Source organism: Camelina sativa, chromosome 2 (assembly GCF_030686135.1).
Source record: "Camelina sativa cultivar CO46 ecotype springtype chromosome 2, ASM3068613v1".
Taxonomy (NCBI): Eukaryota; Viridiplantae; Streptophyta; class Magnoliopsida; order Brassicales; family Brassicaceae; genus Camelina; species Camelina sativa.
Window position 1 is genome coordinate 4,118,329 of NC_141881.1, and position 17,612 is coordinate 4,135,940.

The 17,612-nt window shown below is 32.4% G+C and overlaps 1 protein-coding gene across 2 annotated transcripts; it reads right to left on the reverse strand.

Moving 5' to 3' along the window:
* Positions 1–10,634: 10,634 nt before the first annotated feature.
* Positions 10,635–13,677, reverse strand: LOC104717363 (transcription initiation factor IIF subunit alpha). 2 transcript variants are annotated; one of them, XM_087480411.1, is made up of 10 exons: positions 13,544–13,677; positions 13,206–13,390; positions 12,973–13,125; positions 12,743–12,888; positions 12,185–12,561; positions 11,990–12,108; positions 11,707–11,838; positions 11,397–11,606; positions 11,033–11,254; positions 10,635–10,907 (listed from the first exon to the last, which is right to left on the reverse strand). In XM_087480411.1, the coding sequence occupies exons 2-10, from the start codon at positions 13,374–13,376 to the stop codon at positions 10,815–10,817; spliced, it is 1,623 nt and encodes a 540-aa protein (XP_087336537.1). In that variant the 5' UTR covers positions 13,377–13,390; positions 13,544–13,677; the 3' UTR covers positions 10,635–10,814. The 2 variants fall into 2 exon arrangements, with proteins under 2 accessions (XP_087336537.1, XP_087336535.1); XM_087480409.1 differs by having other exon boundaries at positions 11,033–11,257; positions 13,544–13,655.
* Between the last annotated feature and the right edge of the window lie 3,935 nt (positions 13,678–17,612).

Below are 17,612 nucleotides of genomic sequence, written 5' to 3' on the forward strand. Positions count from 1 at the left end.
TGAAAAATACTGAGGAATTTCTTTGAAAGTCTAAACAACTAACATTCAAATCAAACCAAGCCCTAAAAAGTGCATCTTGATTGTTTTTCATTTCTTTTCTCTGTAGAATTTTGCAGAACTTTGTAAGAAATGAAGAAGTTAAAAAAGTCAAAAAATTGTTTTTTTTCCGGAATGTTTTTTCTGAATCAACTAAGGGTCTGTATACCTATTTATACTATTATAGTTATTAGGGTTTTAGTATAAAGTTGTTAAAAATCTCTTCTAAAACCAGTCTTGAAATACATTTGTTTTGGCTTTGACGACTTGACCTTCTTGCTTTACTTGTTGATATAACACCTGGTGATGTAGATTTATTAATCAGTTTATAATTTATAGAAATTATAGGAATTTGAGTAAAGACTCTTATTAAACATACCTTCGACAATACTACTTTCTGAAGTACCAAATAGATTCGTAATTAACGATGACTTTTCTCTGGTCAATGTAATAGGAGTCGTTTGTGTTCTCTCTTCAAAAGTTGCTGGTATTGAATGAAAAAGTTTAGGCAAAGGACTCATCGTCACAACAACAGCGAAGCTATCAAAATAAACATGATATTATTTACTTACACTTGATAGATTCACTTCTTAGATCTTCAATAAGATGGGTTGTTCCTAGTGGACAATAGGATTGTCGTATACTCACAAGAGATAGATTAGATTCTTCTGGTACGAAACTGGTTCCTGTTTGGTAAATATGACAATATTATTAGTAAAATTAGGTTAGTGTAATCATAAAATATAAATAAGAAATTTAATCCAATAATGACTAACTTTTACTTTTTGTAGAGCTACTATGAATGGAGGATAAGAAATCTACATCACCAGGATCTGCATATGATTGGTTTATCTTGACAGGTGTGTAGTTCTCAACACAGTTTACTGCAACTCCTTCACCTATCAATTTTAAATGCAGATTATCAACCTTATCAAGTGATTAATCTAATAACATGTTTTGTATCAGTCACAGTAGAAAACATACACATTGAAGATGGTGTTATACTACTGCTGTTTTGCAAATATGTTCCATCCAAATAGGGGTAAGTTGACAACTTCACTCTGTTATTATTGACTGTTCCAAAACTTTGTTGGATTGTAACTGGTGAGAAATTGCTGTTTTGATCATCAAGATTCTCTTTGCCTGCAGGATATAATAATCATGCCAAAAGATTATTAAAGTGGATGATACACAATTCTAATACACACTAAAAGATTTGAGGTAAACACCAAACCCCTATTTACCATTTATGTTTGATGGAGTACCCATGTTTCCTGTTGGATAGATTGATTCTTCTAGGAGAACCGGAGATAAATTAGTTAAGTCTGTAAAAAGCCTTCCAAAAACCCCTTTCACTTTTACACAATCCACTTTTGCTTGAGTAGTATGAGAATTCTCATTGACGAACATGTTATCACTGGTAGTAGGATCAGTAGGACATTTTCTCTTACTCTCTCGATTTACACTATCAAAACCATTTCCTGACAAATCTCTCTTTTTCCTCATGCTTCACTTTCTTTTTTCTGAATATCAGTCAGGTTAAAAAATAGGTTAAGGAATAATTAAGAAATCCTATATGTATTAAGAACACATTATAACAACATTAATATTATAACAACATTAATATAGCATGACCGTAATTGAAGGAATTAGTTTCCATAATTGATTAATTTGTCGATGTAGACATTAATAAAATCAAAATCCTAAAGATTTTCGTAGTATCGTTTGTGATTTTCTTGTTTCTAAAATAGTCATAATATTTTCATTTAAGAAACATTTTCTATTTTATATTTAAGAGTATTCCATTTTCTCTTCATACCATATTGTTACGAATATCTATAGTAAATATATGTGAAAATAAATTGCAATATTGAAAAACATTTTTAGGTGCATTAATCTTAAATTAACGTAAGCCCATATTTTTATTATCAGATAAACGTAACATATTATATTATCTCAGTATCTTTTATTCTTATAATATTAGTTACCATTTTATAGTTATAATCTTAGTATTATTATTAGAAAACGTATTTAAAAGAATTAGTTGTATATATAAGTTTGAACTTTTTTAATTTATGTTCTACATTGAGATATAACAATTACCCAATAGTGAATAAAATTATTAAACCTATAATGATTTTTTTTGTCGAGTTCAATTATAAAGGTTCGAAAATATTCGGTTACTAAAATTAAATAAACCAAATTTGCATTTCAAGACCAACTTAAACAAAGAAAAACCAACTGCTATTATTATTCTCGATGGATTCCAAACAATAGGATCCTTTATTCAGTGCTTAAAATAAAATAAAAACTTTGAATTCCAACGACCCAATTCCATTTCTTTCTGTCACTTCTTCTTGGTAGTATCGCGATTGCCTCCATCTACCATCCATGCAGTAGCTGTCTTTGCTTGTGCCATAATCTCTGCCTTTGTGAGCTTTTCCTGTTTTATGTTGACAACCTTGATGTGATCCAAACAAAGTTTCTTTGTAGCAGAAGCATAATCTAGAGAAACCTCTGAATCACCGGTTGACCGCTTAGAAGACGGAGAAGTAGAGTCAGAGGCGTCTTCACTACTTGTAAGTAGTAGGGTTACCTAAATACAAAGTCGAGATTCAATAATATGAATTTAACAAATCTGTATTATAAGATAATGTTAAATTGACATACCTGGTCATCGGTGCTCTCATCAATTGGATTATTTCCACTATGAGACAGGTCAGTCACATCATCAACAATAGTACCATCATTGCAAAGTACTTTTGAAACCTTGTAGGTATCCTTCTCATTCCATAAGTTATCATTCTCAATGCTTACCAGAAACTGGTAAGTTTTTCCAACCAAACTCTTGATAACTGGTGGCAAATTTTTTGGATCTTCCATCTATATAAAATAAAGTTTTCAATTAAATACTAAAAATATTTATCACATTTTGCCCAGTTAAAGAGTCATTTGTTTAAATAAAGACATATTACCTCATCAAAGGGTCCTTCAATTAGACTGTTAACAGTACAACCAACAATTTCAGCAGCTGGGCTATCGAAAAGCATTAGTTTCATCTGTCCTGTTTGATCCATCACATTGACATGTGTTTTGAACCTAATAGATTTATGTATTAGAGTCATAATCGATTAAATATTAGGGACATGAGTAGTTTTGTTTATTACCTTGATAACACATTAGTCACTTGGGCGTGGCAAGTATCACACTGCCACTTTTGTTTCTTTGTCAAAAGACGCATTTCCATTAGTAGTAGAATTCACCTTGGAAACCTTCTTATTACACTTTTTACATGCAATGTAGTACCACGCCCAGTCACAGTCTATGGCGTAAATAGTACATATCAGCCTAACCTTACCAACCTACCATCAAGCAAATAACTTTAGTTGTATAATGCACACATGACATTTGAAAACTTAGATTAATTTAATACATAATGGACATAGTAATACCTCAATGGCTTCCAAGATATCTTGGATGGTCCCATTCTCATATTGATGGTAGAATTCTCCATTATTTGCTAACTGCAGCTCACGTTTTGGTTTGCTCTCAAGTAAAGTGAGAGCAAGACCATCATTTGGCAACCTAGTTTGACAATTGGTTTAAGTTATTAATTTATAAAAACTGTATAAGTACTAAATAAATAGAAAATACTAACTTGTACTTACTTATTCTTGAACTCGACAATCTGACCATACTCTGGATTAATGGTGAGCTGTGATGCGTTAAAAGCATTTGCTATTGTCCTTACATCTACGATAGTAGTAAAAGCATATTTAGTCAAAACTTAATAAAGGAAATGATCCCCACAATTAGTATAGTTTCACTTAGGAGTAGTTTCGTACCATTGTAGATTTTGATTTTAGCAAATCTTAGAAGACAAATCATCATTTCAACATCGCCGTCTTGACATGCACCAAAGATTTGATCAGCAAATGATCCCCACAAAGTACATGTTAACCTTACATCACTGTTTTGAAAGCATCACAAAAGTTTTATGCTGTTTAAAATTTACAATTAAAGAATACAATTAATTTAAGTATGTTGAATTATATTTTAAAATGCTTTATACCTCTCATCCCTGAGTTCAACATCAATCTTGTTTGTTGGCTTGTTGTTAACATCTATTGTCTCCATCGCACCAACATTAACCACTTGACCAACAATATCTATGCTTGTAAACACGTAAACGGATTAGTAAGAAGACACATAAACTTTTGTAGAGATATTGAAAATACATAAGTTATTCATACGATTACCTATTAGGAAGTTTGGGTTGAGGTTCCTGGTTAGTACAGAATCAAATCGGGAAAACGCTAGGTATGGCTCATCAGACAGAGGATCTATCTTCGCCACAACGGTTTGAGTCATGAAACTCATCTTGTATCGATGAGCAGTTGGTTTGAATTGACCTCCGGCAAAATTCAGTTGGAAATTTTCAACTGATCTCTATTCTCCTTGAGTGATCTTGCTCTCGAACCGGTTGATCAGATTCTTTTTCACGCTCGCATGAATCTTTGTACCCTGAAAATGACATTGCTGTTAAACTACTAATATTAATTTGATTTTGTATATAGTACTTATGTTTACTTACCTGAGCATCAGCGAGTACCATGTCAAATGATTCACCAAATTGTGTTGGATCTGTTCTCCAGGTATGAAGGACACGGACATGCACTTTCCAAACAGTTTTAAAAGGCTTGACATCTCGGAGAAAAGCGTAAGAAGAAGCCATTGCAAGGTAAGTTTCTTAGTTTTGACTCGACAATTGCTGAAATGGTGATGATTTTACCCTATGTGGTGATGAGCTATTTATAGGTGAGGTTAGGGATAAAAATATTTGAGCATAATGCAAGCATAATATCTTAGAATCTTTTAATTTCCAAGATTTATTCGAATATTAAGCTTTGAGGTTAGGGAAGTTTGGATTTATGTGATAATACGAAAAGATTTTTTGAGATTATGATGGACTAAATTGTGGAATTATAATTGAGATTGCGATGATTAAGGTAATTTGGTTGATTAGTTGGTTATGATTGTATAGTTACCCGATGTTGATTGTTGTGATGATATAGTCTTAAAGTTTCGAATATTAAGGTTTTAGTTTAGGGAAGTTTATATTATTATATTTAATATCTAATAACTAATAACTAATGGGTAAGGCTTTGTTTATATTTAATATCTAATAACTAATGGGTAAGGCTTTGTTTTTTGCAGTGAAAGACAATCGAGGCCCAAAAATCATTGATTCCGGGTTATTGTGAGAGAGGACGCGGATCCTTTATGTGTACGGGTCGGGTAATTTCGATTATGTATTTTTGTCCAAATTATCCCTTCCAATTTTTAAAAACCCTCTCCTTTATGCTTAATTGAAGGGTAATCTTGGAATTTTTTGACAATTTTCTAATTTGTACTTCTCTTTTACTTATATAGAGATATCAAAAAGTTCAATCATCCTTGTTGATTGCGAACTTGTAACAATTCGACGAGAAAACTTATATTCATGAAAGGAAATAAAGTTGGATTCTAGTAGCGCTCTCGACATCATGATCGTACTACTCAAATTTACGTCAAATGGTGACAAAGTTATAAGGGCATCCTTAAAGGGGCAACTCTTTTTTGTGTTCTTAGAGTAAATATATTAGGAAAATAATGTAAGATTAGAGTAAATATATTAGGAAAATAATGTAAGATTAGTAGTTAAGATCTTTTGTTAAAAAGTTAGTTATTGGGAGAATATGTTTAAGATCATAAGATTTTAATAATATAATATTCTTAAATATATTACAATTATAAAATCTTATAAATTTGGTATATAATATTATAATTAAACTTATTACAATTATATAATATTCTTAAACATATTCTTAAACTTATAAACTTATAAATTATAAAAATTATAAAAGAACATTTAAATTTCAAACTTATAAAACTTTTACTAAAATTCAAAATACAATACCAAATTTTTATGAAACAACAAAACATTATAAATAAAATTTTAAAAAAAACAAACAAACATATTACTTAATTAATTAAAACACACAAACATTATATTTAATTAATACATAGTTTAAAGTCCAAATTTATTCCATATATTCTCAATCAAATCATCCAATCACAATAGGCCACATCACACAAGAACAAACCCAACAACAGTTCTACAATAAGATATGTTGAACTGATCTAAGACCACTTTTTCATTTTGTCCAATTTAAATAATAAGCCCAAGAACACCCTAAGTGTTACACCAATAAAGATGGCCTAATGATGTTAAATGGGTTGTGTACCTCATATGGTTGATTTGAATTTTTAAAAACGAAGATATATTATTCAATCCATGAAAAATGTGTGTTTTAATTTTTCACACTCGCGGGTTAGTAAAATTAAATTTATGTGGTTGATATATTAATAAATTTTATTTGTTCACTGTTACAATATTATAATTACTACTTCAAAATATTTCACAAAATAATAATGCAAGTACAACAAACAAACAATATAAAACTGCAATCTACATCAAACAAATTAAAATACTATAATATTCTAAAATAGTTAGTATTCACAAAAATATATATAGATTTACCTAACAATTGTAATATACCACATAATCCAAGGAAAAGCTGGAAACCTAAAACCCCTGGATTTTGTGTCCTAAGGAAATGATCCACATTCACATACAGTGAATCTGTGGGAAAAGCAATTGTACCCATCAGAACATTGGACAGAGCCCAGGCCTGCCGCGTAGGCGGGCATTCAAACAAAGCATGGTTGATGGTTTCCTCCGGGGCACCAATACGAGCGCATTCCGAATCACATTAAACATCTCGGCGTTGTAAATTTGCCATAACCGAGAGACACCCAGAAAGAACCTGCCATATAAAGTGTTGTACTTTTGGGGGACATTTGACTTTCCAAACACTAGGCTTCAATGATATCATATCAGGACCACACACAACCACCAGGATCCCCGTAGAAAAAGCATGCCGTATGATACCCTGACTTAACCGTATACTTACCAGATTTTGTAAAATGTCAACCAAGTGAATCCCCTTGCGGAGTGATACTCAGAGGTAGAGCACCAACCAAAGCCACATCAGTCAGATCGAATTGTTCGGCTAGCCGATCCATTCGCCATGAGTTTGTAGAGCGATCAATAAGATCATTAACCTGAAGTAAAAGGGTCCTTAAACAAATCTTTACTTATCGCTGATCTTGGGAATTGGGTTAGAATCCAGGGACTTGTCCAAACAGAAATAATATCCTCGGAGCCAACCCATTTAATAAGCCCCTTACTTACTAGAGGTCTAGCGGAAACAATAATTTTCCAACTATAAGATGGAGAGTAAGATTTAATAGGTGCCATAGGGTTAGAATTCTGATAGTATCGACTTTTAAAAACCCTTGCAAAAAGTGAATCCTGGACTTCTATCAACCTCCAAAACTGCTTAGCCAGCAGTGCCGAATTAAAATCATCAATATTATAAGAACCCAAACCTCCTAATTGCTTACTCGAACAAAGCTTCTCCCAAACCAATCAGTGCATACCCCCGGACTGACCATTATTATTCCATCAAAAATTGGCCACTGCACTAATAAGTTTGGACATTATTGTTTTTGGGAACCAAATGCATGACATCACAAACGTCGGAACAGCATTGGCTATAGACTTAATCATTACCTCTTTCCTCGCCCCCCCCTTCGAAAGAAGCTTCACCGTCCAACCAATAGTGCGACTCTGAAACTTATCCTGGGCAAAAGAAAAAGAAATTGTTTTAGGACCCCCCAGACTTTTCGGTAGTCCCAAATACGACCCCATGCCGCCCAAATTTGTAATACCAAGAACCAACTGTATTTCCAATTTTGTTTCCTCGGGTACCTTGTGACCAAATTGAAGCGAGGATTTAGAAAAATTTATCAATTGACCCGAGGCCGCCTCATAGCTTTTCAAAACACCTAAAATAGCCCCGCATTCTTCCTTAAATGCTTTACAAAAAAACTCATCCGCAAACAGCAGATGAGTGATAGGGGGACATTTATTAGCCACCTTAATGCCTGTGATCATCTTATCCGTCTCTGCCTTCCGAAGATTAGCAATGAGAACCTCCGTACATAGAATGAACAAATAGGGTGATAACAGTCCTCCTGCCTTAAACCTCGTGCTTGTTTAATAAGTCCATTCGGTTTTCCATTCAGTAAAACCCGATACTCCACCGAGGTAACACAAAACATAATCTAGGAAATCCATCTCTCCGAGAAACCCATTTTCAAAAGCACCTACTCAATAAAAACCCACTCGACCCTATCATACACCTTACTCATATATGTTTTTATGGCCATAAACTTTGATTTGCAATATTGATTAGTCTAGAATCCATGAAACATTTCTTGAGCGATAAAAAAAAAAATCAAACGGCCTGGGACAAACACCGATTGAGTCTTTGAAATAAGTCCTAGTAGCACCAGTTTTAACCTTTGACATAAAAAATTTGAAATAATCTTATACCCCACATTTCACAAACTAATCGGCCATAACTCGGCCATTTGAGGTTGTTTCACTACCTTAGGAATTAAACAAATATGTGTTGTGTTCAAACGCTTGTCAAAGTAACCGTGATCAAAAAACAAATTAACCAAAAGGACCAAGTCCCTTTTTACAACATTCCATGCCTTCTAAAAAAATAAAGTTGTCATCCCATCCGATCATGGAACTTTATCCAACATTCCATGTCTTATAAAAAAATAAAGTTGTCATCCCATCTGATACTGTAGTTTTATCTGGATGCATCAAAACTGCCCTGACCTCCTTTAAAATTTTACTTGGTCAATGCTTATTTATACTAGGTATGGAGCCCCCGCGATATCGCTGAGGAACTCATTTTAGAAAATTATTCATTACAAATTTCTTTAATTAAATTTATTTATTAAACTATTGAGATTTCTAAACTATTTAATAAAAATTTCAAAAACATACAAGTTTTTGAAACATTCTTAAAATGACATAATGATTTGTTTAAATTCATTTCAATTAATTATTTTAATCTTTTTAGCATAACTCAAACATATTTCTATTTCCAAAATCAATTTTTACTTCATACAAAATGAATAAAAATATTACTATTCACTCAATCAGTAAGAAAATTACCAATTCTCTCAAATTTGAATATAACTAAACAGAAAATTATAACATATTTTATTTATTTGAATCAAAACTCAGTTTTATATTCATATAAAAAATAATATATCTATTTTCATAAAGCTAGTATTGTAAATGAATATATAATACAAACAACTATCGTTTCATAGATGAAACATATTTTATGTAAAACAACCTATAGTCATTAAACATTTTGGCAATTATAATAGATTATATATATATGGTTAATCCAATATTGAATGTACTTACTACTTATTTTTTTCCGTGTAAGATGCTGGTTAATTATTCTGAGTCAAACATAAATAAATAATATAATAAATATTAGAGGGGAACAATAATAGTTATAACTTATAACGTATAAAATAATATTTAGGTGTATGATGTAGCATCACAATGTGCGCGTCTAAGGAAGATGGTCGGCCAAGGACGGCCGGGTTCATTGCTTCCACACGCTCCTCTTTCTTTTTGGTAGTCAGAATCCAAAACCTTTTCAAACTTTTCTAATATTTCATATTTAGTATCTTTTGTTGTTAAGATTTCAATTTGAGTATTATGACTAGAACTAAATATACAAATTCCTTTAACCTATATGAAATTGTAGATAAGTCTTTATCATCAAGATAGTTTATTGGACAATTATCTCAACCGTCAATCTTTCTGTTGATCACCAGTTTTCCATCTCCCAATAAACTGAATATTCCCAACAGTTGAAAATATAATAGAACAAACTATGATATTTTGTTTTTATTTTTACCTTGATATTTCCCTTAACTCCACTGGATTCATACCAATAAAATGATAACCCTCGATGAATAGATAGTTGTATACCTAGGGACTGAATATAATTAAATATTACAACGATTAACAAAATATATCAAACTGGAATAAATTTCTCTGATGAGACGTCATTTCTAACAAATTTTCTTTTAACTAATACAAATATACAGAAAATTTGAATACAATGATGAGAAGTTATTTATATATAGATTTCTACTGATGTGAACAGACACAACTGTTTGTAAAAGACACAACTCTATATTCAACAGACGCAACTTTTCAGAGAGACACAACTGTAAAAATTTACTGTAAAAAAAATAAAATAAAGAAAATTTGAATACAATGATGAGAAGTTGTATATAAATTTATAAAGATGTGAACATTTGAATAGACACAACTGTTTGTAAGAGACACAACTCTACATTTAACAGACACAACTTTTTAAAGAGATGCAACCGTTGAATTTTTCTGTCAAAAAATTATATTTTTTACAAAAAAGTACGACGAAAAATCGCAACTGTTGTTGGTATTTTTTCAGGTTGTTATTATTATATAGATTTATTGTTATTTTGAAGTTAATAAAAGTTACAAAAAAAATAAAACGAAAAAAGCACCAAAAAATTTATTTAAAAAAAAATAAATATGTTACTTGAATAGAAAGCAATAATTTTGGAGAAAATAAAAAATCGTTCCGGATCAAACATTTTAAAATCAAGAAATGACAAACATTCTTACTTGTACCACTGTCATAATATGAGAGATCTTGAACTACCAACAAAAAAATATATATATGAGAGATCTTGAAAATATTGAAAGAAAGAGTCGGATGAAATATATAGCGAAAGTCTCATTTTTCTCTCAGGACGACGAAGTTTTGAGAACCAGCGTTCTTCTGTATCTTTGAGATCTTCCTCAGAATATCGGCAAAAGCATTCTTGTCCTGTAATAAGTAACACAACAACAATCAGTATACCCTCAAGATATCAATAACCATAATATGGTCAATTCATTCAACACGGTATTAGACTAGGAGGCTCCCAGAGAAAATTAGATTAGATCTTTTACCTCTTTGGTCTTAAGTCTTGCCTTAAACCTGGAAACAAGATCCTGTGTAGTGACTTGCTTCTTCTCCATCAGAACTGCCCGGATTTCGTCTTCAGTTACAGGCCCGGTCGCAGCTGAGGATGATGCAGGAGCTGAAGCTGGTTCAGCTTTCACTGATTTTGTTGGTGTGTTGGATTTTGAAACTGTGTTTGTTCTCTCTTCCTTCACTGAAGATCTCGGATCCTGCTTTACAGTGATTACAAAAACATGTTAGTTAGAAATCAAATGACAACACAAGCGACCAATCCTCCTTACTTCATATGCTTTCACCTCATCCATAGATTATTTATTTCAAACATAGCATAAACACGACCAAGTATCTTACGTTTTCAGTCTTCACTTTCTTTTGAACAGAGCTGCTAGGCTTTTTAGAATCGCTTTCTAGTTTTCTCTTTCCCTTAGATGGTTTTGCAGGAGGTGTTCCACGAGCAGGTCCAGATGGTGCAGGTTTTGCAGGTGCATTTTCAACAGGTTCTTCTTTCGCCACCTCCTTCTGTTTTGAATTCGTAACTGGACTGAAGTTTGTCTCCTCCTCCTAACATTTGCGTGTATCAAAACCAGTTAAGATGAGTGAGCTTTGAAAATTTAAACAATTTGTTTAGTAAGTAAAATGTCGAAAATTGAAGAGGGCTTACCTCTTCTGAATCATCATCATCGTCTTCGTCAGATTCATTCAAACCATTAGACTTACCGAGCAGTTTCTTTAACTCTTTACCAGATTTACTCAACCCTCCCTCCTCTTCTTCGTTTTCTTCATCATCTTCATCCTGCAAGGTAAGTCAAAAGAAAGTTACAACCTCATAGAAAGTTAAAGACTCAACACTCCAGTATTTAATAAACATTGAAACTTGGATAACATATAAAACTGGGACTGCCATAAAAGATTACTATACTCAGTTTCAGAGGAAATATACAGACCTGCTTAATTTCTGGAGGAGCAGGAATCTCAGGAGCCAGAAGGTCTTCACGTTCCTCAGGATCATTACCAACTGCTTCATCATCATCGGTGAAAATTTCCTCATGCTCCCAGTCATCCCCTGAATGAAGACATTTTATCATTTTTACTAATAGATAATGAAGAACAACCCTGTACATCTATAGATTACTACTCACCCTTCTCAATGTCATCATCATCCATATCAAGGTCACCACCCCTTGGATTTTCTTCATCATCATCATTACTCTTTTTATTAAGCCCAAGTCTACTTTTCCGTGACGCCTCTTCCTCTTCATCTTCGTCCCCTCTATCAGAGACATTTCCTTCTTCTTCATCACCGCCTGAAGACTTTTTACGACCCCTGCCACCACCTCCACTGCTTCCACCGGCCTCTTTGTCATTATCAACTTCTCCAAATAACGCAGGACCATTATTAGCAGCTTTCATCATCCACCTTTGATACCCATCAGCCGTCTTTCTACGATTCTTCATCTTCTCTTCCGCTTCTTCCAATGTAAGTTGTTTATACTGTGCCACCTTGTTGAAGTTATACCTAACACAATAGTAGAAAATTAAACGAAAAAAAAAAACAGTCTCAAAATGGTTAACAAACTTGATCCATCCAAAGACATATCGAGTGAACTATACCACAATAATCTTCCTTTAAAGACTCCAAAAACACAAATAGAGAAACATATCAACAGAAGAAAACTATTGAATTTGTTTCTCCATACCAAGAACCAGCAGGAATCGCAACAAACTCTTTGTTCTGCATCACTAAGAGATAGTAAGTTGCAGACTGAGAGCCTTCAAGATGTCCTTGATACTGAAACTGACCAGTCTCATCTTCCAAGATCCAAGGTTTGTTCTTTAACTTCTCCTACAAAAATCAGAAACCACATAAGCATTGTAAAACAAACACCACCATAAATTGATCGGGGATTAAAGAACCAACAACACTAACCCTTTGTGCATCAGTATACTGACGACCTTGTGGTATATCTTTACGAAGAGACCATTTATTCTCAGAGCTTTTCTTGAAATTAGGAAGACCAGTCACAAATCTACCTATGAAGTAGTTCTTATCCGTCGGTGCCGCCGCACGAACGTTATATTCCTGAACCAAAAAACAAAAAAAAAAATCAACAAACGAAACTTTACTAGCGGAATCTTCAGAATCATCAGAAACTAACTAACCCGAATCAAACGTGTGAGGACGGTTCCACAATCGAGACACTTAGCTTTATTCTCAGCCATGGTTTTACCACACTTCAAACACAAGGTCATGTGTCTGCAAGAGCTTCCATACAAATCGGATTGTGATCCACATCCGATACAAGCCGGTTTCAATTGCAAACAGTACGACATAATCGTCTTCTTTTCTGAATAAATCGCGTAAAAGGGAATCAAATTAGGGTTTCCCCCGAATTCAGAAAAATCTAATTGCGAAGATCACGAAGAACAAAAAAAAACAGAGCAATCGAAAGCTTAAGCGTGCGATTTCGTGTTCGTAATTTTAGGGTTCCTTATTTTACCTTTCGGGTTTTGAGATCGCGAATTCAGAATTTGTGTTAAAAAGATCTGTAAGAGTTTAATGAGGTCAGTTCTGACGAGGAGGTTAGATATACTATTGAGAATTAGAGAGAGGCAGGCTTACTTGTATGTAATTAGTCAGATTTACCCTCTGACAAAGATGGTTATATAATTAGGATTATTATTTTTTTGGTACCCAACTTAATAACATTCATTACACTTAAGTATATAAGTAAATTTCAGTAATCTATACTATAAAGTCACGAGATAAATGTAAAAATATTGGTAATATCATATATTCAATTATATTTTAAGGAAATATTCAATTTACATTTTATTTATAACTTACCATACTTAAAAAATATATATATGGATTCATTACATTCTAAAACAATTACTATAATTTAATTTTAACACCTAAAACTAATAGGCTAATAAATCTTTATAGTCAGATGGTTAACACAGAGTTATTAATCACTTTCTTAAACAGCTTGTAACAATGTTAGCTCAATAATTAACTCAATACACCTAAATGAGTGGGAAAAATATTGATTTAGTGGGTGTTATTGGATTATGGTTTTTAAAGGAATTGGATGCATTTAGAAATCAAGTGTTATTGGATAGTGTATTTTTAAAAATTCATTAAAATCCAGTGTTATTGGATTGTTTATTTATGTGATGGATTTTAAAAGTCATATACTCCATCCGTTTCAAAATATATGATGTTTTAACAAAAGCACGCAGATTAAGAAGTTTTTACTTTTAAAAAGTTCAACCAATCAGAAACAATACTGCATAATATAAAATACTAAACTAATCTAAAAGTTGCATAGAAACCTAAAACATCTTATATTATGAAACAAAAAACTTCTCCAAAACATCTTATATTTTGAAACGGAGGGAGTAAAACATTTGTTATTCAACATCCATTAGATTTTGTGTGATTTTGGATTTCAACGTACTTTACTTCTAAAATATGAACAAACACAATACTGTAAATAAAGAGAATACTATTATATTATTATTGTTGTGTATTATCAAATGGAATGATACAAACTTATATATAAGCACAAACCATAATCAAAGGACATAATTAAAGGGATTACATAGAATAATATAATTAATGTATATTAGAGTAATATATGGGATTTGAGTAATCATAGGTGATATGATGATACTCTTTCCTTAATATGCCCCTTGAATCTCAAGGGGTGATGAAACGAAGTGAAAATAACGGCTTGAGATTGACAAGTCCAAGTGTTGAGATTGACAAGTCCAAGTCCAAGTGTTGAGCAAGATTTGCTAAAGACTCGATACGGTGACGAGTTGTGTGATGTTGAGGTTGCCGGCATCAACGATGGTTAGAGAAGTATATATGGACCATACTGTGATGGTGGTTAGGGAGATGGCACGGTGAAGGCCATACATGTGATGAACCGTAATTTTGAGATGAAGATATATATTTTTTTTTCTCTCTAAAGAATCACTATGGCTTGATTCACAACATCATAAGAAGCTTGAATGATGAAAACGTTTTTGGCTGGAAAATAAAAATTATAAAAGAAAAAACACTTGGCTTAGATTCAGAGGTCTAATATGATAGACTTGAATAAAAAGAAGCTCGATGGCTTAGATTCAGAGGTTCATGATGAACTTGAATGTGGAAGCACTTGGCTTAAAAATCAAAATAAACAAAAGAAACACATAGCTTAGAAACAGGAACGAAGCCGATCGTTAGATCATTGTGGCTCTGATACCATGTAAATAGAGAGAATACTATTATATTATTATTGTTGTGTATTATCAAATGGAATGATACAAACTTATATATAAGCACAAACCATAATCAAAGGACATAATTAAAGGGATTACATAGAATAATATAATTAATGTATATTAGAGTAATATATGGGATTTGAGTAATCATAGGTGATATGATGATACTCTTTCCTTAATAAATACAACACCTTTCTCAAAGTTTTCATTTTTTCCTCTCTCTCTCTCTTTAGATGGATCTCTAGCCTTTGACATACTCTTGTTTGACTTGGAATTTGAGACTATGTTTCCCTCTATTCTAGTGTCGAATCTGAATGATGAATCAGAATTGGTTCGTTTCTTGGATGGATGATCCTCAAGTTCAATATTCTCATCGATTTAGCTGCTGAGATTCCCATTTTACTGAATTTTTCATCGTTTTTTAATTTTTCATGTTTCTGATTTAAAATGTCTGGATTTAGGGGGGTTATTGGTTTAGGATTTAGAAAGAATTTTAATGACTTTAAAAGTTATGTAAAATTTGTTGTTATTCAATCAAGATTTTTTAAAACTCTTTAAAAATTTGGTGTTATTGGTTGTGGATTTGTAAAAAGTTATCTAAAATCTTGATAAATCTAGTGTTATTGGATTAAGAGTCTTATAAAGTCATTAAAAGTTTTATGTTATTCAATTAAAACAAAAGAATCTTGGATTGTTAATGAATTCAAATTTTGTGTTATTGGTTTAGGATTTTATATCATTTCCTTCGTAACAAAAGTCATGAAAACTCTTTCATCAAATAGAAAGATTTTGAAAGATTTTATGAAAGATTTTACAAGATTAGGAAACACAAATCAGCAAGATTTAAAATAACTTCCTAAACAATTTCTTATAGAATCCTTCATTTTTACTTTCTAATTTTCTATGATTTTAAAAATCAACAAGATTTTTAAAAACACAAAGTCAATAAAATTCTTTCGTTTGTTGGTTCTTGCGGTTTAGTGATATTGGGTTTGTTTTCATTTTCTCAAAAACTATTTTTAATGGTTAAAGACTTTGTAAAGGTGAAATAATTGAGGTAATAAGATTAATATATTCGTAATAATATATAGGACTATAGGAGATAGTATAATTCACACAAATTAATTATACATATTTGCCCCTATTAAATATGACTAATGGATTAAATTCAATGCAAATAAGTTTTGGTTTAAGGATAAATTAGTTCAATAGGATTATGATATGCTTCGTCGCCTCTGTACTTGAACCAGGCAACTACAGAGTGATGAGACTCCTATGGTGTGGGAGATACTTCTCTACATGTACATTCTTTACTCACCAGATTGGCATTACCAAAGTACTAGCTAGGACCACTTTTCTGTTCCTATATGATGCGGTATTCGCCGCGTTCCATGCATTAATTCTTCCGGTTTGATATTGGTATCAAGGTTCACTACGTGATCCCTTCGAACCCTATGGTAAAATACTTTTTTGGGAGTTCTTCCCTACGTTAAGATTCAGAAACCAAAAACGAGAACAAAGTAGTGAAGATTTTATAGATACAGTTTTATGTTCATTAGTTTGTTAACAGTATTAGGTCCGTTTTAGAGATATTGAAATCAAGAAACGAGAAAAAAGATTCTTATTATTAACACCAATTCACATGAGAAGATCATGAGATAGATAAACGAGTGAGTTGTGAAGAAAGCAAAGTATTCTCGTCATCTCTCAAAACAAGAAAGTATTTTTGAGAAGCTGCGTCCTTGTGTAGCTTTGCGATTTTGTTGAGAATGCAGGCAAAGACATCCTTGTGCTCTTTGGTTGCAAGTCTTTCCTGAAACCTCATAACGAGTTCCTGCACAGTTAGTTCCCTATTCTCCTTCAGCACATTGCGGATTTCTTCTTCAGACACAGGTTCCATAGTGGATGTGGGTGGTTTAGGTCTCTCTCTCTTTCTCTCTCTTTTTTGTTTCGGCTGACTCCTTTTTAGTGTTGCTTGACCACCAAGGCTGAGTTTGAGAGTATCTTCTGTTGTCTCAAGCGTAGAGACTCATCTCTCTTGTGTGGTTTTTGTTCTAATTTTGTTTTGGAGAAAGAGTCGTAGAGAATTACGTATTAGGAGGGAGTTTTTTTTTTTTGTATCAAACGTCAAAGAAAGATACAGAAGCTATTTATACAATAGGTGCAACGACCTTATCACAACATGATATTGGGTTTATCATTTATGATAAACCTTAATTGAAAATTGTTTTTATATATATTCCAAATCACAATGATAAATCGTAGTATTCCCTTTTCGATTATCTTCCTTTTTTT